The sequence below is a fragment of the Tachyglossus aculeatus genome, chromosome X1, assembly GCF_015852505.1.
Source record: "Tachyglossus aculeatus isolate mTacAcu1 chromosome X1, mTacAcu1.pri, whole genome shotgun sequence".
NCBI classification, from domain to species: Eukaryota; Metazoa; Chordata; class Mammalia; order Monotremata; family Tachyglossidae; genus Tachyglossus; species Tachyglossus aculeatus.
This window is the reverse complement of record NC_052101.1, coordinates 4,470,840-4,494,026: the sequence shown is the minus strand read 5'-3', so window position 1 is coordinate 4,494,026 and position 23,187 is coordinate 4,470,840. Positions and strand designations below refer to the sequence as shown.

At 43.1% G+C, this 23,187-nt stretch overlaps 1 protein-coding gene across 1 annotated transcript in view; it reads left to right on the top strand.

Moving 5' to 3' along the window:
* DCDC2C (doublecortin domain containing 2C) overlaps positions 1–23,187 on the top strand; it is a 116,082-nt gene that overhangs the window by 9,831 nt on the left and 83,064 nt on the right. Inside the window, exon 3 of the mRNA XM_038740249.1 lies at positions 12,021–12,097. Within this exon, the coding sequence (XP_038596177.1) occupies positions 12,021–12,097 (77 nt within the window). The remainder of the gene's footprint in view (positions 1–12,020; positions 12,098–23,187) is intronic.

Here is a 23,187-nt window from a genome sequence, read left to right as displayed (position 1 = left end):
TTCCACTGAGCCACGCTGCCTCTTTTAAGCAGGGGAGAGTAGTCATCTGGCAGATTTGAGGAGAAGAGGGCATTCCAGGCCAGAGGCAGTAAATGGGCTAGTGTTAATCAATCAATCAATCAATCAATCGTATTTATTGAGCACTTACTGTGTGCAGAGCACTGTACTAAGCGCTTGGGAAGTACAAGTTGGCAACATATAGAGACGGTCCCTACCCAACAGTGGACTCACAGTCTAGAAGGGGGAGACAGAGAACAAAACCAAACATGTTAACCAAATAAAATGGAATAGATATGTACAAGTAAAATAAATAAATAAATAAAGTAATAAATATGTACAAACATCTATACATATATAATCACTTCTTATGTGCCAAGCACTGTTCTAAGTGCTGGCGTAGATACAAATTAATCAGGTTGGACAAAGTCCCTGTCCCCCACTGGGCTCACACTCTTAATCCCCATTTTACAGATGAGGTCACTGCGACCCAGAGAAGTAAAGTGACTGGCCCAAGGTTACACAGTAGACGTAATAATTAATAATAATTAATTCCCCACAGCACCTGTATATATGTATATATGGTTGTACATATTGATTACTCTATTTATTTATTTATTTATTTATCTTACTTGTACATTTCTATCCTATTTATTTTATTTTGTTGGTATGTTTGGTTCTGTTCTCTGTCTCCCCCTTTTAGACTGTGAGCCCACTTGGGTAGGGACTGTCTCTATGTGTTGCCAATTTGTACTTCCCAAGCGCTTAGTACAGTGCTCTGCACATAGTAAGCGCTCAATAAATACGATTGATTGATTGATTGATTGATAATAATAATAATAATGGCATTTATTAGACATGGGTTCTACTGAGTAAGTAGACTCAGTAAGTCTACTGAGATGAGAAGCAGCATGGCTCAGAGGAAAGAGCCCGGGCTTTGGAGTCAGAGGCTGCGGGTTCAAATCCCGGCTCTGCCAATTGTCAGCTGGGTGACTTTGGGCAAGTCACCTCACTTTTCTCTGCCTCAGTTCCCTCATCTGTAAAATGGGGATTAAGACTGTGAGCCCACCGTGGGACAACCTGATCACCTTGTAACCTGGACAGTGCTTTGCACATAGTAAGCCCTTAATAAATGTCATTATTATTATTATTATTATTATTCATTCATTCATTCAATCATATTTATTGAGCGCTTACTGTGTGCAGAGCACTGTACTAAGCGCTTGGGAAGTACAAGTTGGCAACATAACATATTATTATGGGGCGGAGCTGGGATTAGAACCCTAAAATCTTCTAGACTGTGAGCCCGTTGTTGGGTAGGGACCGTCTCCATACGTTGCCGACTTGTGCTTCGTACTTCCCAAGCGCTTAGTACAGTGCTCTGCACGCAGTAAGCGCTCAATAAATACGATTGAATGAATGAACCCAGATCCTTCTAGCTCCCAGGCCTGGGCTCTATCTACGAAGCCACGCTGCTTCTCATAAACCGAGGTGTGGAGGGATTTATTCGTTCAATTCATTCAATCGTATTTACTGAGCGCTTACTGCGTGCAGAGCACTGTACTAAGCGCTTTACTTACTTGAAATGCTAGGCGGGATGCTAGCGTGATTGAACTTTGCTTGGGGTCAAAGGCATCAAAGAGTGTAGGTTGCAAAGTATCAGACAATATGGGGTGGCCATAATTTGGAGGAGTGAAAATACACGGTTTCAAGACAAATCACTAGATTTCACTTACTGTGTCCATTCTGGCAAGGCGAATTAATGGAAAAATTTAAGAAAATCTCCGGAGACCTTGTTTTAATATAGAAATTCGCTTAAGTTAATTAGGAAACCATCATATACCCTTAATGTAGCCCATAGAAATAATCTGTAAAATTCTCTAGGATAATACATTTGAAATCACATTTCATTTAATGAGGGAGAAAAATGAATTAAGACAAACCCCCTTGAGGCCGTACAACTGGTGTTTCCCATTTGTTTTAATGAGAAAAAATGTTTGGTTTCATTTGGATTGAATAGCTCCTATTTCGACAGCTTCATCGCTTTATAATCCAAATAAGAGGTTTGGATTCTGGGGAAGTGTCAACAGGACCAGATGAGCAAATAAGAAAGCCTAGCTAGCTTCCTTTTTAATGCTTTATAATAATAATAACGATGGCATTTGTTAAGCACTTACTATGTGCAAAGCACTGTTCTAAGCACTGGGGAAGATACAAGGTGATCAGGTTGTCCCACTTGGGGCTCATAGTCTTAATTGTTGTCTGTGTCCCCCTTCTAGACTGTGAGCCCGCTGTTGGGGAGGGACCGTTCTCTAGATGTTGCCAACTTGTACTTCCCAAGCGCTTAGTACAGTGCTCTGCACACAGTAAGCACTCAATAGTGCTTTGCACATAGTAAGCGCTTAATAAATGCCATTATTATTATTATTATTATTATTAATAAATACGATTGAATGAATGAATGAAGGAAGGAAGGAATGAATCCCCATTTTACAGATGAGGTAACTGAGGACCAGAGAAGTTAAGTGACTTGCCCAAAGTCCCACAGCTGACAAGTGGCAGAGCCAGAATTTGAACCCATGACCTCTGATTCCAAAGCCCATTCTCTCTCCAATGAGCCACGCTGCTTCTCTAATAATAATAATAATAACAATAATAATAATAATAAATAATAATAATAATAATAGCATGTGCTAAGTGCTTACTATGTGCTAAGCACCGTTCTAAGCGCTGGGGAGGTTACAAGGTGATCAGGTTGTCCCACGGGGGACTCATATACTAAACCCCCATTTCACAGATGCAGCGACTGAAGCAGTGTGGCTCAGTGGAAAGAGCCCAGGCTTTGGAGTCAGAGGTCATGGGTTCAAATCCCGGCTCTGCCAATTGTCAGCTGTGCGACTTTGGGCAAGTCACTTCACTTCTCTGGGCCTCAGTTACCTCATCTGTAAAATGGGGATGAAGACTGTGAGCCCCCCGAGGGACAACCTGATCACCTTGTAACCACCCCAGCACTTAGAGCAGTGCTTGGCACATAGTAAGCGCTTAACAAATGCCATTATTATGTCTCTCCCTTCTAGACTGTGAGCCTGCTGTTGAGTAGGGACCGTCTCTATATGTTGCCAACTTGTACTTCCCGAGCGCTTAGTCCAGTGCTCTGCACACAGTGAGCGCTCAATAAATATGATTGAATGAATGAACAAATGAATGAATAGCCACTATGTACCCCAGCATTTAGCACAGTCATGGCACATAGTAAGGTACATGAATTGAATGAATGCTTAGAACAGTGCTTTGCGCATAGTAAATGCTTAATAAATTCATTCATTCATTCATTCAATCGGATTTATTGAGCGCTTACTGTGTGCAGAGCACTGGACTAAGCGCTTGGGAAGTCCAAGTTGGCAACATATAGAGACGGTCCCTACCCAACAGCGGGTTCACAGTATAGAAGGGGGAGACAGACAACAAAACAAAACATATTAACAAAATAAAATAAATAGAATAAAGATGTACAAGTAAAATAAATTAATAATAATAATAATAATAATGGCATTGATTAACCACTTACTATGTGCAAAGCACTGCTCTAAGCACTGGAGAGGTTACAAGGTGAGTAGGCTGTCCCACAGGGGGCTCACAGTCTTCATCCCCATTTTCCAGATGAGGGAACTGAGGCCCAGGGAAGTGAAGTGACTTGCCCAAAGTCACACAGCTGACAATGGGTGGAGCAGCCGGGATTTGAACCCATGACCTCTGACTCCAAAGCCCGGGCTCTTTCCACTTGAGCCACGCTGCTTCTCATCAACAATAAATAATAAATAAATAATAAATAAATAAATGCCATCATTATTATTATTACTAAGCACTGGGGTAGGTACAGATTTATCAGGTTGGACACAGTCCCTGATCCCAAAAGCAGAAAGAGAAGCAGTGTGGCTCAGTGGAAAAGAACATGGGCTTTGGAGTCAGAGGTCATGGGTTCAAATCCCGGCTCCCCCCATTGTCAGCTGTGTGACTTTGGGCAAGTCACTTCACTTCTCTGGGCCCCAGTTACCTCATCTGGAAAATGGGGATTAAGACTGTGAGCCCCCAGTGGGACAACCTGATCACCTTGTAACCTCCCCAGCGCTTAGAACAGTGCTTTGCACATAGTAAGTGCTTAATAAATGCCATTACTATTATTGTTATTATCCCTCAAGGGGTTCACAGTGTCAATCCTCATTTTAACTAGGTAACTGAGGTCCAGTGAAGTGACTTGTCCAAGGTCACACAGCAGACGATTGGCGGAGCTGGGATTAATAATAATAATAATAATGGCATTTATTAAGCACTTACTATGTGCAAAGCACTGTTCTAAGCGCTGGGGTAGATACAGGATAATCAGGTTGTCCCACGTGGGGCTCACAGTCTTCATCCCCATTTTACAGATGAGGTAACTGAGGGACAGAGAAGTGAAGTGATTTACCCAAGGTCATACAGCTGACAAGTGGCAGATTCTCAGATTGTTGTGGCACTGCATTTAGCGCCTCTTTTATTAGTAGGGAATTGAGAAAATCCATTTGATTGTGCCTTTCTGAACAACCTGAAGTAGTGTTAGATTAGAAAATCCATTTTAAAAAACAGCAAAACTACCCTTAGCGGATGGTACCTGAAAACTGCTTTGGAAAAGTGCATTTTTGATTTAGTAAAATGCTACAGAGTGAAGAGAGAGATAGAGATTTATGGTGATTTTTGAGCATTAGTGCCTAGATTTTTTTTAAAAAAAAACACCTCTTCCGGATTTCACATAAAAGCTAGAACTTATAGATCTAGATGTTTTCTCTCAAATGTAAGTATCACTTCACTTCCTCTTCCCCTCCGCCCCTTCTCCACCCCCCCCACACCTTACCTCCTTCCCTTCCCCACAGCACCTGTATATATGTATATATGTTTGTACGGATTTATTACTCTATTTATTTATCTTCCTTGTACATATTTATTCTACTTATTTTATTTTGTTAATCTGTTTTGTTTTGTTCTCTGTCTCCCCCTTCTAGACTGTGAGCCCACTGTTGGGTAGGGACCGTCTCTAGATGTTGCCAACTTGGACTCCCCAAGCGCTTAGTACAGTGCTCTGCACACAGTGAGTGCTCAATAAATACGATCGAATGAATGAATAACTTTATATTTTTCTGGAAGCAATGATGATCAACGACTCTGTACTCTTAGGGCAGCATTTTGGAAGTTTTGCACTGCTCCTTTGAGGACTGTCTCTCTGCCGCTTGATAAATGGCACTATGAAGGCTGTGATTTACCCTGGGGGTTTGCTCTGCACCCAGTAAGTGCTCAATAAATACAATTGAATGAATGAATGAATGAACCAGAAGACAGCTATTAATCTCTCCTGGCAGTCTGTCACTCCCTTCCCTCCCAACTCCTCTGGCTGTTCTCCTGCTCCCTTCCACATGCGGAATCAGTATTTAATCAATCAATCAATCGTTTTTATTAAGCGCTTACTGTGTGCAGAGCACTGGACTAAGCGCTTGGGAAGTACAAAAGAAACCAACCCTCTCTTCAAATCCAAGAGCAGAGAAGGGCCACTCCATCGTAGTTATAAGGGGGCAGGAAAAATTACCCAGGCCTGTGGATGTTTCCCTTTTCTTATTGTACAGAAAACACCACGGCCTGTCCATTTGATTTCTAGAGTATTTAATTACACAGATTATGTGGGGGTTAATGAATCATCACCACATCAAAAGAACAATTAGCGTAGTTCCATATTTTTGCACAATCAAGCCGAAATATGTTTCTTTGTGTTCCTGCACCTTCACGGGGATTCACGGGGATTTTTTTGTTAAAAGCACAATGGCAACTGCTCTTTTGTTATTGAACTACAAGGTGAATTTTTTTGCGGGGAGAGGGTGGTTTGGTCTGATGTGAAATGACTTTGTGTTTAACAGCATGTGTTTAAGGAGAAACTAAAATTATTTTTTCAAGGGTGAGTTTAGTGCACTCACTAGCCTGAAGCACTTACAGAACAGGGGGGTTGATCTCTCTCCTCTGTCACGCCCTCCCTTCAACCCGCATGTCTCTCCATCCTCTCCAAGCGTCCAGTACAGTGTCCTGCTCACTTGTTGTCTGTCTGCCCCTTCTAGACTGTGAGCCCGCTGTTGGGTAGGACCATCTCTAGATGTTGCCAACTTGTACTTCCCAAGCTCTTAGTACAGTGCTCTGCACACAGTAAGTGCTCAATAAATGCAATTGAATGAATGAGTGAATGGAGTATTTAATTACACAGAGTATGTGGAGGTTAATGAATCATCACCACATCAAAAGAGCAATTAACATAGTTCCATATTTTTGCACAATTACTTGTACATTTTTATTCTACTTGTTTTATTTTGTTAATATGTTTTGTTTTGTTCTCTGTCTCCCCCTTCTAGACTGGGAGCCCGTTGTTGGGTAGGGACCGTCTCTAGATGTTGCCAACTTGTACTTCCCAAGCGCTTAGTCCAGTGCTCTGCACACAGTAAGCGCTCAATAAATACGACTGAATGAAATGAATGAATGAATGAGCGTTACAGCAGTGCCTGACAGAGTAAGCGCTTAGACTATGAGCCCACTGTTGGGTAGGGACTATATATGCTGCCAACTTGTACTTCCCAAGCGCTTAGTACAGTGCTCTGCACACAGTAAGTGCTCAATAAATACGATTGATTGATTGATTAACAAAAACCATAAAAAAAGAATACAGCAGACTGAATAGATACAGTCGGTATCCTTAGGATCTTACAATCCTGCAGGGGAGACAGACACTAAAAGAAATTAAAGATAAGAGAAAAGGGGGTTATGAAAGTGAATAGGTGTTCTGGTTAAGCACTTAGTACAGTGCTCTGCACACAGTAAGCGCTTAATAAATGCGAATGAATGAACGGTTCAGTTCAGTGAGTAGTCAGTATAAAGCTACTCAATGAGTCCTTTGGATGACTGAAAAACACATTTATGAAAATTGGAGTCAGGCATATTGATAATATTATTTGGAGGGGGTGACTTCTGCCATTTGGATTATTCATCTATTAGATGGTATTTCTTGAGCGCTTACTGTGTGCAAAGTACTGCTGTACTAAGCGCTTGGGAGAGTACAACGGACACATTCCCTGCTCACAATGAGCTCACAGTCTAGATCAGTCAATCTGTCAATCAATGACGTGTTGAGAACTTATTATGTGCAGAACACTGTACTAAGCACTTGGAAGAGTATAAGAGAATTATATTATGGACATGTTCCCTGCCCACAACAAACTTGCAGTTCAACAGTAATAATAGTAATAATAGTAATAATAATGGTATTTGTTAAGCACTTACTGCTTACAATGAGCTCACAGTCTAGATCAGTCAATCTATCAATCAATGAAATGTGTTGAAAACTAATTATGTGCAGAACACTGTACTAAGCACTCGGAAGGGTATAATATAAGAGAATTAGCAGACATGTTCCCTGTCCACAACAAGATTGCAGTCCAATAGTAATAATAGTAATAATAATGGTATTTGTTAAGCACTTACTATGTGCCACGCATTGTTCTAAGCACTGGGGTAGATACAAGGTAATCAGGTTGTCCCACGTGGGGCTCACAGCCATTCATTCATTCATTCAATCGTATTTATTGATAATCGTAATAAATACGATTGATGATGATGATGATGATGATGATTTATTGAGCGCTTACTGTGTGCAGAGCACTGTACTAAGCGCTTGGGAAGTCCAAGTTGGCAACATATAGAGATAGTCCCTACCCAACAGTGGGCTCACAGTCTAGAAGGGGGAGACAGAGAACCAAACAAAACATACTAACAAAATAAAATAAATAGAATGAATATGTACAAATAAAATAAATAAATTTGTTCATCCCCATGTTACAGATTAGGTCACTGGGGCACAGAGAAGTTAAGTGACTTGCCCAAAGTCACACAGCTGATAAGTGGAGGAGCTGGGATTAAGAGGAACAATGAAAATGCTTTTTTAAAAAAATCAGGTTGATTTTTTCACAGTATTTGCCCCTAACCAATCTTATAGAGCTATATCAATCAATCATTCAGTGGTACTTATTGAGTGCTTACTGGCATTTATTAAGCACTTACTCTGTGCAAAGCACTGTTCTAAGCGCTGGGGGGGATACAAAGTGATCAGGTTGTCCCACGGGGGGGCTCGCAGTCTTAATCCCCATTTTACAGATGAGGGAACTGAGGTCCAGAGAAGTGAAATGACTTGCCCAAAGTCACACAGCTGACAGTTGGTGGAGGCGGGATTTGAACCCATGACCTCTGACTCCAAAGCCTGGGCTCTTTCCACTGAGCCGCGCTGCTTCTCTCACGGTGCTTACTGGCTTGCAGGCCACTTTACTAAGCACTTAGGAGAGTACAACAGAGTTGGTAGGACACTTTCCCTGCTCAGAAGGAGTTTACAGTTTAGAAGGGACACAGATATTAAGGTGTGTAGGGAATGTGTCTAAATCTGTTGTATTGTACTCTCTCTAGCGCTTAGTACAGTGCTCTCAGAGAGTGGATTGTGAGAATAGTAGAGATCCAACACAGAACATCGGGAGGCAAGTACAGTTAGTGGTTTAAAGGCAGAAGGTTCAATTCCAGAGAAGCAGCGTGGCTCAGTGGAAAGAGCCCGGGCTTTGGAGTCAGAGGTTATGGGTTCAAATCCCGGCTCTGCCAATTGTCATCTGTGTGACTCTGGGCAAGTCGCTTCACTTCTCTGTGCCTCAGTTACCTCATCTGTAAAATGGGGATTAAGACTGTGAGCCCCCCGTGGGACAACCTGATCACCTTGTAACTTCCCCAAACCCTTAGAACAGTGCTTTGCATATAGTAAGCGCTTCATTTATTCATTCATTCATTCAATTGTATTTATTGAGCGCTTACTGTGTGCAGAGCACTGCACCAAGCGCTTGGGAAGTCCAAGTTGGCAATATATAGAGATGGTCCCTACCCAACAGCGGGCTCATGGCCTAGAATAGATGCCATTGTTATTATTATTCAATTCATTGGAACCAAGGGGTAAGAGAGAGGAAGAGGACGTGGGGTCTTGAATGGAAAGGAAGGCTTTGAAGGAAACCAGAGGACTAAGGAGCTGGTAATAGCAATAATAATAATGAAGGTATTTGTTATGCAATCATATTTATATGTTGCCAATTTGTACTTCCCAAGCGCTTAGTACAGTGCTCTGCACATAGTAAGCGCTCAATAAATACGATTGATGATGATGATGATGATTTATTGAGGGCTTACTGTGTGCAGAGCACTGTACTAAGCGCTTGGGAAGTACAAGTTGTTTTTAAGTGCTTACTATGTGTCAAGCACTGTTCTAAACGCTGGGGGTAGATACAAGGTCATCAGGTTGTTCCACGTGGGGCTCACAGACTTCATCCCCATTTTACAGATGAGGTCACTGAGGCCCAGAGAAGTGAAGTCACTTGCCCATTCTATTCTTGGTGACTAGAAAGAAAATGATAATGAGACCTGGGGCATATAAAGTTTTTTTTTTTTTAATGGCATTTATTAAGCACTTACTATGTGCAAAGCAGTGTTCTAAGCGCTGGGGAGGTTACAAGGTGATCAGATTGCCCCACGTGGGGCTCACAGCCTTCATCCCCATTTTACAGAAGAGGTCACTGAGGCCCAGAGAAGTGAAGTGACTTACCCAAAGTCACACAGCTGACAATTGGCGGGGCTAGGATTTGAACCCATGACCTCCGACTCCAAAGCCCAGGCTCTTTCCACTGAGCCACGCTGCTTCTCGTACAGGTTGCCGTGTAGAATTGGAGGCTGTGTTTTGGGGAGCGTAGAAACGGGAAGTCATGGAGAATCAGCACGTCTTAGTGGATGGAACCCAGATCTGGGAATCTGAAAGACCTGGGTTCTAATCCCAGTCCTCCACTGGTCTGCTAAATGACCTTGGGCAAGCCACTTCCCTTCTCTAGGCCTCAGTTCCCTCTTCTGTAAAATGGGGCTGAAGACTGGACTGTAAACTCGTTGTGGACAGGGAATGTAGCTATTTGTTGTTATACTGTAGTCTCCCAAGCACTTAGTACAGTGTCCTGAACACGGTAAGGGAAGCAAGGGGAGCAGCGTGGTTAAGGGAAGCAGCTTGGCTTAGTGAGTCGGAGATCGTGGGTTCGAATCCCGGCTCCGCCACTTGTCAGCTGGGTGACTTTGGGAAAGTCACTTCACTTCTCTGTGCCTCGGTTCCCTCATCTGTAAAATGGGGATGAAGACTGTGAGCCCCTCGTGGGACAACCTGATCACCTTGTAACCTCCCCAGCGCTTAGAACAGTGCTTTGCACATAGTAAGTGCTTAACAAATGCCATCATTATTACCATAATCAAGTTCACTCATTTTACATTCGTGTTCACACCTCGTTAATGTTACCATGCCCTCAACTAGAATCAATCAATCAAATAATGGTATTATTGAGCACTTACTATGCTCAGAGCACTGTACTAAGCTCTTAGAAGAGTAACAGAACTCTGTCAGTTCCAGCTAGGCTTCCTGGGGGATGTGATGTGGTGGGGGTTGGTGGGAGGAATTTTTTTTTTTAATGGTAGTTGTTAAACGCTTACTATGTGCGAGGCACTATGCTAAACTCTGGGGTAGATACAAGATAATCGGGTCGGACACAATCCCTGTCCCTCATGGGGTTCACACTCTTAATCCCCATTTTACAGAGAAGCGGCTTGGCTCAGTGAAAAGAGCCCGGGCTTTGGACACGCCAATTGTCAGCTGTGTGACTTTGGGCAAGTCACTTAACTTCTCTGGGCCTCAGTTCCCTCATCTGCAAAATGGGGATTAAGACTGTGAGCCCCCCCCCCCCCCACCGTGGGACAACCTGATCACCTTGTAACCTCTCCAGTGCTTAGAACAGTGCTTTGAACATAGTAAGCGCTTAACAAATACCATTATCATTATTATTATAATTATAATTATAATTGAGCGCACACAGTAAGTGCTCAATAAATACGATTGATTGATTGATTCAAATCCTGCCTCCGCCGCTTGTCAGCTGGGTGACTTTGGGCAAGTCACGTCACTTCTCTGGGCCTCAGTTACCTCATTTGGAAAATGGGGATGAAGACTGTGAGCCCCACGTGGGACAACCTGATTACCTTGTATCCTCCACAGTGCTTAGAACAGTGCTTTGCATGTAGTAAGCACTTAACAAATACCAAAATTATTATTATTCATTCTATCGTATTTATTGAGCGCTTACTGTGTGCTGAGCACTGGACTAAGCGCTTGGAAAGTACAATTCGGCAACAGAGAGAGACAATCCCTACCCAACAACGGGCTCACCGTCTAGAAGGGGGAGACAGACAACAAAATAAAACAAGTAGACAGGCCTCAATGCCATTAGAATAGATTAATAGAATTACAGATATATACATTATTATAGATATATACACAACGTCACACCTGATTGACCTTGATCTTGCCTACGGCTCAGTGGAAAGAGCATGAGCTTTGGAGTCAGAGGGCATGGGTTCAAATTCCGGCTCTGTCAATTGTCAGCTGTGTGACTTTGGGCAAATCACTTCACTTCTCTGTGCCTCAGTTACCTCATCTGTAAAATGGAGATGAAGACTGTGAGCCCCCCGGGGGACAACCTGATCACCTTCGAAAAGTGCTTTGCACATAGCACTTAATAAATGCTATCATTATTATCATTATTATTATTAAGGAGCTTCCATTAATGGATAAAATGAGAAAAAACTCATTACCCTATGATTGATGCAGGTCTAAAGTATTTTATTATTATTATGACGGCATCTGTTAAGTGCTTACTATGTGCAGAGCACTGTTCTAAGCTCTGGGGAGGATACAAGGTGATCAGATTGTCCCACCTGGGACTCACAGTCTTCATCCCCATTTTACAGATGAGGGAACCGGAGAAGTGAAGCGACTTGCCCAAAGTCACACCAACTTGGGAGGGAATTGAAATATGTTCTGAACTCTTCTCTCTCTTTGTTTCTTCTTGTAGATTAGACCGGTTGTCCACAGTGAACTGAATGTCCCTTCCAGATGGCAAACCTTCTTTCGCAAGCCTAGGGAAATAAAGTAAGTTGGTCTGATACGAATATTAGCGCTTGCTATGGTTTTGTAAAACCGACGGTGCTCCTTGCGTAGAATTTCATGGGGAGCATGGGGTCGGCGGGTCGCCTGGTTTGTATCAGCCTCTCTACCCACCCTAAGATTTTAACACAGCACAGGACTACAGATCATCTTATTAAAAGCGTCATTAAAAGCTTGTTAAGAGAAACAGCGTGGCTCAGTGGAAAAGAGCCCGGGCTTTGTCAGAGGTCATGGGTTCAAATCCCAGCTCCACCAATTGTCAGCTGTGTGACTTTGGACAAGTCACTTCACTTCTCTGCACCTCAGTTACCTCATCTGGAAAATGGGGATGAAGGCTGTGAGCCCCCCGTGGGACAACCTAATCACCTTGTAACCTCCCCAGCGCTTAGAACAGTGCTTTGCACATAGTAAGCACCTAATAAATGCCACCATCATCATTATTATTATTATAAAAGCTTCATTAAAAGCTCATCTCTTCCAAGAAGCCTTTCCGGACTAAGCCCTCATTCCTCTTCTCCCACTGTCTTCTGCTTTGCCCTCGTCCTTCGATTATATCCCTTTATTCACCCCTCCCTCAGCCCCACAGCACTTTTGTATTGTAATAATCATCATAATAATGTTGGTATTAAACGCTTACTGTGTGCCAAGCACTGTTCTAAGCACTGGGGTAGATACAAGGTGATCAGGTTGTCCCACGTGGGGCTCGCAGTCTTCATCCCCATTTTAATAATAATAATAATAATAATAATAATAATAATAATAATAATAATGTTGGTATTCATCTGTAAAATGGGGATGAAGACTGTGAGCCCCCTGTGGGACAACCTGATCACCCTGTAATCTTCCCCAGCGCTTAGATCAGTGCTTTGCACATAGTAAGTGCTTAATAAATGCCATTATTATTATTATTATTATTAGTTGTTCAGCGCTTACTATGTGCTAGGCACTGTTCTAAGCGCTGGGGTAGATACAAGGGAATTAGGTTGTCCCACGTCAGGCTCACAGTCTTCATCCCCATTTTACAGATGAGGTAACAGAGGCCCAGAGAAGTGAAGTAACTTGCCCAAGGTCACGCAGCTGACAAGTGGCAGAGCCGGGATTAGAACCCACGACCTCTGGCTCCCAAGCCCGGGCTCTTTCCACTGAGCCACGCTGCTCTCCTACACTGTATCCATCATATCCATAATTTATTGGTTTTATATTAGTGTCTGCCTACCCCTCCTAGAATGAAAGCTTGCTGTGGACAGGGAATGGGTCTACCAACTCCGTGGTACTCTCCCAAGCACACAGTACAGTGCTCAATAAAACGATTGATTGATTCATTCATTCATTCAATTGTATTTATTGAGCGCTCACTGTGTGCAGAGCACTGTACTAAGCGCTTGGGAAGTACAAGTTGGCAACATCTAGAGATGGTCCCTCCCCAACAATGCTTTCACTGTCTAGAAGGGGGAGACAGACAACAAAACAAAACATGTGGACAGGTGTCAAGTCATCAGGGGGTGGGACCTCAGGGGCGCTGCCCTTAATAATAAATAATAATGATGGCATTTATTAAGCGCTTACTATGTGCAAAGCACTGTTCTAAGCGCTGGGGAAGTTACAAGGTGATCAGGTTGTCCCACGTGGGGCTCACAGCCTTCACCCCCATTTTACAGATAAGGAAACTGAGGCCCTGAGAAGTGAGAAGTGGCTTGCCCAAAGTCACACAGCTGACAAGTGGTGGAGTTGGGATTTGAACCCACAATCTCTGACTCCAAAGCACAGGCTCTTTCCTGTATATATGTACATATGTATACCTGTATATATGTATATATGTTTGTACATATTTATTACTCTATTTATTTTACTTGTACATATCTATTCTATTTATTTTATTTTGTTAGTATGTTTGGTTTTGTTCTCTGTCTCCCCCTTTTAGACTGTGAGCCCACTGTTGGGTAGGGACTGCCTGTATATGTTGCCAACTTGTACTTCCCAAGCACTTAGTACAGTGCTCTGCACGCAGTAAGCGCTCAATAAATACGATTGATTGATTGATCAGAACAAATAGAATTGAAACTAGATGCACATCATTAACAAAATAGATTAGTAAATATGGACAAGTAAAGTAAATAGAGTATTAAATCTGTACAAACATATAGACGGGCTGTGGGGAGGGGAAGGAGGTAGGGCAGGGGGGATGGGGAGGAGGAGAGGAAAAAGGGGGCTCAGTCTGGGAAGGACTCTTGGAGGAGGTGAGTTGTCTTGTTAGACTATTATTATTATTATTATGATGGCATTTATTAAGCACTTACTATGTGCAAAGCACTGTTCTAAGCACTGGACTAGCTGACAGACGCATGAATCTGTCATTTGTTTTCTGTATGCAGCAGCCATGGCAGGAAGGGACACTTTAAACCCTAACTCCACAGTTCCTCTGAAATCACACGTGTTTTTGGTTTGTGTCTATTGTCTATTCTGCAACTATCCCCTTCATCTTACTCTGTATACTTGGGTGTCTTTTCTTTTCTTAATGGTATTTGTCAAGCGCTTTGTGCCAGACACTGTACTAAGTGCCGATGTAGATACAGGCTAATCAGGATGGACACAGTCCCTGTCCTGCATAAGGCTCACACTCTTTGTCCCCATTTTACAGATGAGGGAACTGAGACACAGAGAACTGAAGTGACTTGCTCAGGGCAGACAAGCAGATAAGAAATCAGGTCCTAGGATTCCTAGGCCCATGACGTTTCCGGTAGGCCATGGGAATTTTTGAAAGAGCCCCTATTTCTTCAAATTAAAATTTACTGATTTGGTGGTTAGAACTCAGGGGTGGAAACCAAAGGAGTGGGTCAATATCATCATCATCATCATCAATCGTATTTATTGAGCACTTACTGTGTGCAGAGCACTGTACTAAGTGCTTGGGAAATACGAGTACTTGGGAAGTACTTGGAAGTACAAATTGGCAAATATCACTGATCTCATGGACCGTATTCCTTTTCTGATCCGCGTTATTAAATGTCTCGCATCGAGAGGGTGATTTTGTCATATTTGGGCTACTGAAATGACACGCTCCATGCATTTCATAATCTCGTATCTTTGCTCTGGCAGTTTTAAGAGCCGACGCAGATAACAAAATCCGACCATTTTTTAGTTAACTGAGGAGAGAATGACAATATTCCTAAAACTGGAAAACCTTTTATCTGACCTGAAAGCAAAACATATTTTCAGGGACAGCTGTCTGTTGGAGAAAGGGTTAAAGCACAAAATGCCACCTCAGTTTTAAGCTCTTCAGGGATAAAACAGAAGATATCAGTGATTTTTCAACGTTGTGCGACTGTATTTTTTTTTCTTGAAAATCGTTTATTGTCTAATATATTCCCTATTTCATATTAGTGTGTTCAAAATTTCCACTAGGTGGACCCAAATATCCATCCAAATACATCTGATCTGGAATTTCCAATTTGTGCTGGTGGGGCCATGTTGGGAATCTGACAATTCTTAAAACACCGGACACCCAATGTAGCGGTTATTAGTTATTATTACCGGGCGTCTGGTTTGAAAAATGGAGGAGCTGAACTGAAGCAGGAGGGTGCGTTGTCCAAGCCTCCATGGTTCAGACCAATCAATCGGTTGTATTTACTGAGTGCTCACTGTGTGCGGAGAGCTGTACTAAGCACTTGGCAAAGTACAATATGACAGAGTTGGTTCCCTGCCTACAGCGAGTTTACAGTCTAGAGGGGAGACAGATATCAATATAAATAAATTGTGGATATGTTCAGAAGTGCTGTGCCCTCTGCTCCTTTGCCGTTATCCTCCTCACTGGGCCTCGTTCTCGCCTGTCCCGCCGCCGACCCCCGGTCCACGTCCTCCCCCTGGCCTGGAATGCCCTCCCTCCACACATCCACCAAGCTAGCTCTCTTTCTCTCTTAATAATAATAATAATAATAATAATAATAAATAATGATGGCATTTATTAAGCGCTTACTATGTGCAAAGCACTGTTCTAAGCACTGGGGAGGTTACAAGGTGATCAGGTTGTCCCCTGGGGGGCTCACAGTCTTAATCCCCATTTTACAGATGAGGTCACTGAGGCCCAGAGAAGTGAAGTGACTTGCCCAAAGTCACACAGCTGACAGTTGGAGGAGCCAGGATTTGAACCCATGACCTCTGACTCCAAAGCCCGGGGTCTTGCCATTGAGCCATGCTGCTTCTCAAGCCCTACTGAGAGCTCTCCTCCTCCAAGAGGCCTTCCCAGACTGAGCCCCCTTTTTCCTCTCCTCCTCCCCATCCCCCCCAACCCTACCTCCTTCCCCTCCCCACAGCACCTCTCTATATACTAATAATGGCATTTATTAAGTGCTTACTATGTGCAAAGCACTGTTCTAAGTGCTGATGTTTGTACAGATTGATTACTCTACTTGTACATATTTACTATTCTATTTATTTTGTTAATGATGTGCATTTAGCTTTAATTCTATTTGTTCTGATGACTATAATAATAATAATAATGGCATTTATTGAGCACTTCCTATGTGCAAAGTACCATTCTAAGCGCTGGGGAGGTTCCAAGGTGATCCGGTTGTCCCACGGGGGGCTCCCAGTCTTCATCCCCATATTCCAGATGAGGGAACTGAGGCCCAGAGAAGTGAAGTGTAGAGAAGTGAAGTGTCTTGTCCAAAGTCACACAGCTGACTAATTGGCTGAGCTGGGGTTTGAACCCATGACCTCTGACTCCAAAGCCCGGGTTCTTTCCACTGAGCCACGCTGCTTCTCAAGCCCTACTGAGAGCTCACCTCCTCCAAGATGCCTTCCCAGACTGACTTCCCAGACTCTGCACACAGTAAGCGCTCAATAAATACGATGGATTGATGACCTCTGACTCCAAAGTCCAGGCTCTTTCCCCTGAGCCATGCTGCTGTTCTATTTGTTCTGACGATTTTGACACCCGTCTCCATATTTTGTTTTGTTGTCTGTCTCCCCCTTCTAGACTGTGAGCCCGTCGTTGGGTAGAGACCGTCTCTATCTGTTGCCAACTTGTACTTCCCAAGAGCTTAGTCCAATGCTCTGCACACAGTAAGCGCTCAATAAATACCATTGAAGGAACAAATGAATGAATAAAGGGAGCAAATCTAAGTGCGAGGGCGACACTTCCCTCTCCATCCCCCCCCATCTTACCTCCTTCCCTTCCCCACAGCACCTGTATATATGTTTGTACATATTTTTTACTCTATTTATTTATTTATTTATTTATTTATTTTATTTGTACATATCTATTCTATTTATTTTATTTTGTTAGTATGTTTGGTTTTGTTCTCTGTCTCCCCCTTTTAGACTGTGAGCCCACTGTTGGGTAGGGACTGTCTCTATATGTTGCCAATTTGTACTTCCCAAGCGCTTAGTACAGTGCTCTGCACATAGTAAGCGCTCAATAAATACGATTGATGATGATGATGATGATGATGACACAGAAGGGAGTGGAAGAAGAGGAAATGAGGGCTTAGTCGGGGAAGGCCTCTTGGAGGAGACGGGCCTTCGGTAAAGTATGGAAGGTGGGGAGAGTCATTGTCTGATATGAAGAGGAAGGTTGTTCCAGATCAGAGCCAGAGTGTGGGGAAGGGGTCAGCGGCGAGAAAGAGGAGGTAATAATAATAACAATAATGACATTTATTAAGCGCTTACTATGTGCAAAGCACTGTTCTAAGTGCTGGGGAGGTTACAAGGTGATCAGGTTGTCCCCCGTGGGGCTCACCGTCTTAAACCCCATTTTACAGATGAGGTAACTGAAGCCCAGAGGAGTTAAGTGACTTGCCCAAAGTCACACAGCTAGCAAGTGGCAGAGCTGGGATTTGAACCCGTGACCTCTGACTCCCAAGCGCGTGCTCTTTCCACTGAGCCACGCTGCTTCTCGAAGATCACGTTGATCTCCTTCTACAGCGAGAAGGCTAGCATCAGAGGAGCGAAGCGTGCCGGCTGGGTTGGAGTAGGAGAGCGGCGGGGTGAGAAGCAGCAGATAGCTAGAACCTCAGCCACCTGAATTCTGTATGCTTGGTTCCAGGCTGTGTGGTGCCCCTAGGTTAGGATATGTACTCTGGAGTTAATAATAATAATAATGGCATTTATTAAGTGCTTACTATGTGCAGAGCACTGTTCTAAGCACTGGGGAGGTTACAAGGTGATCAGGTTGTCCCATGTGGGGCTCACAGTCTTCATCCCCATTTTACAGATGAGGGAACTGAGGCCCAGAGAATCAATCAATCATTTATTTAGCACTTACTTTATGTATTTATTGAGCACTTACTTGGGCAGAGCACTGTACTAAGCGCTTGGGAAGTCCAAGTTGGCAACATATAGTGACGGTCTCTACCCAACAGTGGGCTCACAGTCTAGAAGGGGGAGACAGACAACAAAACAAAACATATTAACAAAATAAAATAAATAGAATAGATATGTACAAGTAAAATAAATAGAGTAAGAAATATGTACAAACATATATACAGGTGCTGTGGGGAAGGGAAGGAGGTAAGGCAGGGCGGATGGAAAGGGGGTGGAGGGGGAGAGGAAGGAGGGGGCTCAGTGACTTACCCAAAGTCACACAGCTGACAATTGGCAGAGCCGAGATTTGAACCCGTGACCTCTGACTCCAAAGCCCGGGCTCTTGCCACTGAGCCATGCAGCTTCTCTGTAGCCATGCTGCTTCTCTGTTAATTTCACAACTCACATTTTGGCAAACAGACTAATCCGAAGGTGGATATAGAAGTGCTTAGTACAGTGCTCTGCACACAGAAGCAGTCAATAAATACGATTGAATGAATAATAATAATAATGATAATAATGGCATTTGATAACTATGTCCTTACTATGTGCTTACTACATTTGTTAACTATGTGCTTACGCTTACTATGTGCAAAGGACTGTTCTAAGCACTGGGGGGATACAAGGTGATCAGGTTGTCCCACGCGGAGCTCACAGTCTTAATCCCCATTTTACAGATGAGGTCACTGAGGCCCAGAGAAGTAAAGTGACTTGCCCACGGTCACACAGCAGACACGTGGGGGAGCTGGGATTAGAACCCATGACCTCTGACTCCCAAGCCCGGGCTCTTTCCACTGAGCCATGCTGCTTCTCTAATGAATAATGAATTAATTATTGAATAATAATAATGAATAATAATATTCAATATAACATAACAATACAATTATTAATATAATAATAATAATAATAATAATAATAATAATGAATGGTGCTTGAAAATTGTCATTTGCCTGGGGGTCAGGACTTGAAATCCTCAGGGGTCTGGCTTGGGGAGAATTTCCTCGTGCCCCTTTCACCTCTGGTGTATCTGCCTTTGGGCTGACAGCAGTTAGATAAATATCTTCATTTTCTGCTATGACCCTTAGCCATAACTTATTTTAATCTTTTTCTTTCTCTGTAGACTGTAAGCATCTTGAGGGCAGGGAATCATGTTATTGTAATAATAATAATAGTGATGGTATTTGTTAAGTGCTTACTAGAGAAGAAGCGTGGCTCAGTGGGAAGAGCACGGGCTTTGGAGTCGGAGGTCATGGGTTCAAATAATAATAATAATAATGATGGTATTTGTTAAGCGCTTACTATGTGCAAAGCACTGTTCTAAGTGCTGGGGAGGTTACAAGGTGATCAGGCTGTCCCACGGGGGGCTCACAGTTTTAATCCCTATTTTCCAGATGAGGTAACTGAGGCCCAGAGAAGTGAAGTGACTTGCCCAAAGTCACACAGCTGACAGTTGGCGGAGCCGGTATTTGAACCCATAACCTCTGACTCCAAAGCCCGGGCTCTTCCTGGCTCCTCCAACTGTCAGCTGTGTGTCTTTGGGCAAGTCACTTAACTTCTCTGTGCCTCAGTTCCCTCATCTGTACAATGGGGAGTAAGACTGTGAGCCCCCCGTGGGACAACCTGATCACCTTGTAACCTCCCCAGTGCTTAGAACAGTGCTTTGCACATAGTAAGCGCTTAATAAATGCCATCATTATTATAGTAAGCGCTTAATAAATGCCATTGTTATTATTATGATTATTATGTGCCAAGCACTGTTGTTTCCCAAGTACTAAGTGCATGCTTTGCACACAGTAAATGCTCAATAAGTACCATTGATTAATTGAAAGCTGCTTTTAGTTTTTTCCATTTTCTAGCTTCCAGTTCTTTCTACTACTCTGCTTCTCTAGAGAAGCAGGGTGTCCCAGAGGAAAAAACACAGGCCTGGGAATCAGAGCCCCTGGTTTCTAATCCCAGCTCCTCCTCTTCGCTGTGTGAACTGGATTAAGCTCCTCGCATCTGTTAAATTTGGGATTGTAAAATCGCCATTTTCCCTCCTACTTAATCGATCAATCAATCAATCGTATTTATTGAGCGCTTACTGTGTGCAGAGCACTGCACTAAGCGCTTGGGAAGTACAAGCTGGCAACATAGACTGTGAACCCCATGTGGGGCAGGGACTGTCCGGTTGTATTGTCTCTACTCCAGGGTTTAGCACAGCATTTGGTTCACTAAGAGCTTAATTGAACTGTATTCAATTGAATGATTTAGCTAATTGAATATTTAGACTGTGAGCCCACTGTTGGGGAGGGACTGTCTCTAGATGTTGCCAACTTGTACTTCCCAAGCGCTTAGTACAGTGCTCTGCACACAGTCAACGCTCAATAAATACAATTGATTGATTAACAAATGCAGTTACCATCACTGATTTTGGTATTAAGTGTTTACTGTGTGTCAAGCGCTGTTCTAAGCGCTGGGGTAGATACAAGCAAATCAGGTTGGGCACAGTCCTTGTCTCACATGGGGCTCGCAGTCTTCATCCCCATTTTACAGATGAGGGAACGGAGGCACAGAGACGACTTGACACCTGTCCACAGGAAGCAGCGTGGCTCAGTGGAAAGAGCCCAGGCTTTGGAGTCAGAGGTCATGGGTTCAAATCCCTGCCCTGCCACTTGTCAGCTGTGTGACTTTGGGCAAGTCACTTCACTTCTCTGGGCCTCAGTTCCCTCATCTGGAAAATGGGGATAATAATAATAATGTTGGTATTTGTTAAGAGCTTACTATGTGCAAAGCACTGTTCTAAATGCTGGGGAGGATACAAGATGATCAGGTTGTCCCACAAGCGGCTCACAGTATTAATCCCCATTATTACTCTATTTATCTATTTATCTATTTATTTTACTTGTACATATCTATTCTATTTATTTTATTTTATTAATATGTTTGGTTTTGTTCTCTGTCTCCTCCTTCTAGACTGTGAGCCCACTGTTGGGTAGGGAATGTCTCTATATGTTGCCAACTTGTACTTCCCAAGTGCTTAGTACAGTGCTCTGCACACAGTAAGCGCTCAATAAATATGATTGATTGATTACAGATGAGGTAACTGAGGCACAGAGAAGTCAAGTGACTTGCCCCAAGTCACACAGCTGACAAGTGGCAGAGCCAGGATTTGAGCCCACGACCTCTGACTCCCAAGCCATGCTTTTTCCATTGAAAGAAAAGAAAAAATGGTATTTGTTAAGCACTTACTATGTGCAAAGCACTGTTCTAAGCGCCAAGCACTGTTCTAAGTGCTAAAGCCATGCTGGATGAAGATTGCGAGCCCCCCGTGGGACAACCTCATCACCTTGTAACCTCTCCAGCGCTTAGAACAGTGCTTTGCACATAGTAGACTTAATAAATGCCATCATTATTATTATTATGTTATGTTTTGTTTTGTTGTCTGTCTCCCCCTTCTAGACTGTGAGCCCATTGTTGGGTAGGGACCGTCTCTATATGTTGCCAACTTGTACTTCCCAAGCGCTTAGTACAGTGCTCTGCACACAGTAAGTGCTTATTACTCTATTTATTTATTTTACTTGTACATATCTATTCTATTCATTTTATTTTGTTAATCTGTTTGGTTTTGTTGTCTGTCTCCCCCTTCTAGACTGTGAGCCCACTGTTGGGTAGGGACTGTCTCTATATGTTGCCAACTTGTACTTCCCAAGTGCTTAGTACAGTGCTCTGCACACAGTAAGCGCTCAGTAAATACGATTGATTGATTGATTACAGATGAGGTAACTGAGGCACAGAGAAGTCAAGTGACTTGCCCAAAGTCACACAGCTGACAAGTGGCAGAGCCGGGCTTTGAAGACACGACCTCTGACTCCCAAGCCATGCTTTTTCCACTGAAAGAAAAGAAAAAGTGGTATTTGTTAAGCGCTTACTATGTGCAAAGCACTGCTCTAAGCGCCAAGCACTGTTCTAAGCGCTAAAACCATGCTAGATGAAGATTGTGAGCCCCCCGTGGGACAACCTCATCACCTTGTAACCTCCCCAGAGCTTAGAACAGTACTTTGCACATAGTAGGCTTAATAAATGCCACCATTATTATTATTATGTTATGTTTTGTTTTGTTGTCTGTCTCCCCCTTCTAGACTGTGAGCCCGTTGTTGGGTAGGGACCGTCTCTATATGTTGCCAACTTGTACTTCCCAAGCGCTTAGTACAGTGCTCTGCACACAGTAAGTGCTTATTACTCTATTTATTTATTTATTTTACTTGTACATATCTATTCTACTTATTTTATTTTGTTAATATGTTTGGCTTTGTTCTCTGTCTCCCCCTTCTAGACTGTGAGCCCACTGTTGGGTAGGGACCGTCTCTATGTGTTGCCAACTTGTACTTCCCAAGCGCTTAGTACAGTGCTCTGCACACAGTAAGTTCTTATTATTCTATTTATTTATTTTACTTGTGCATATCTATTCTATTTATTTTATTTTGTTAATCTGTTTGGTTTTGTTCTCTGTCTCCCCCTTCTAGACTGTGAGCCCATTGTTGGGTAGGGACCGTCTCTATATGTTGCCAACTTGTACTTCCCAAGCGCTTAGTACAGTGCTCTGCACACAGTAAGCGCTCAATAAATACGATTGATTGATTGATTGATAATAAATACGATTGAATGAATAAATGAAAGTGAAGCAACTTGCCCAAGGTCTCACACCAGACATGTGGTGGAGTGGGGATTAGAACCTGGCTATCACAGCTAGTTGTTTACTGGGGGAAGGGAAATCTTCCCACTTTACCCTTGATTTT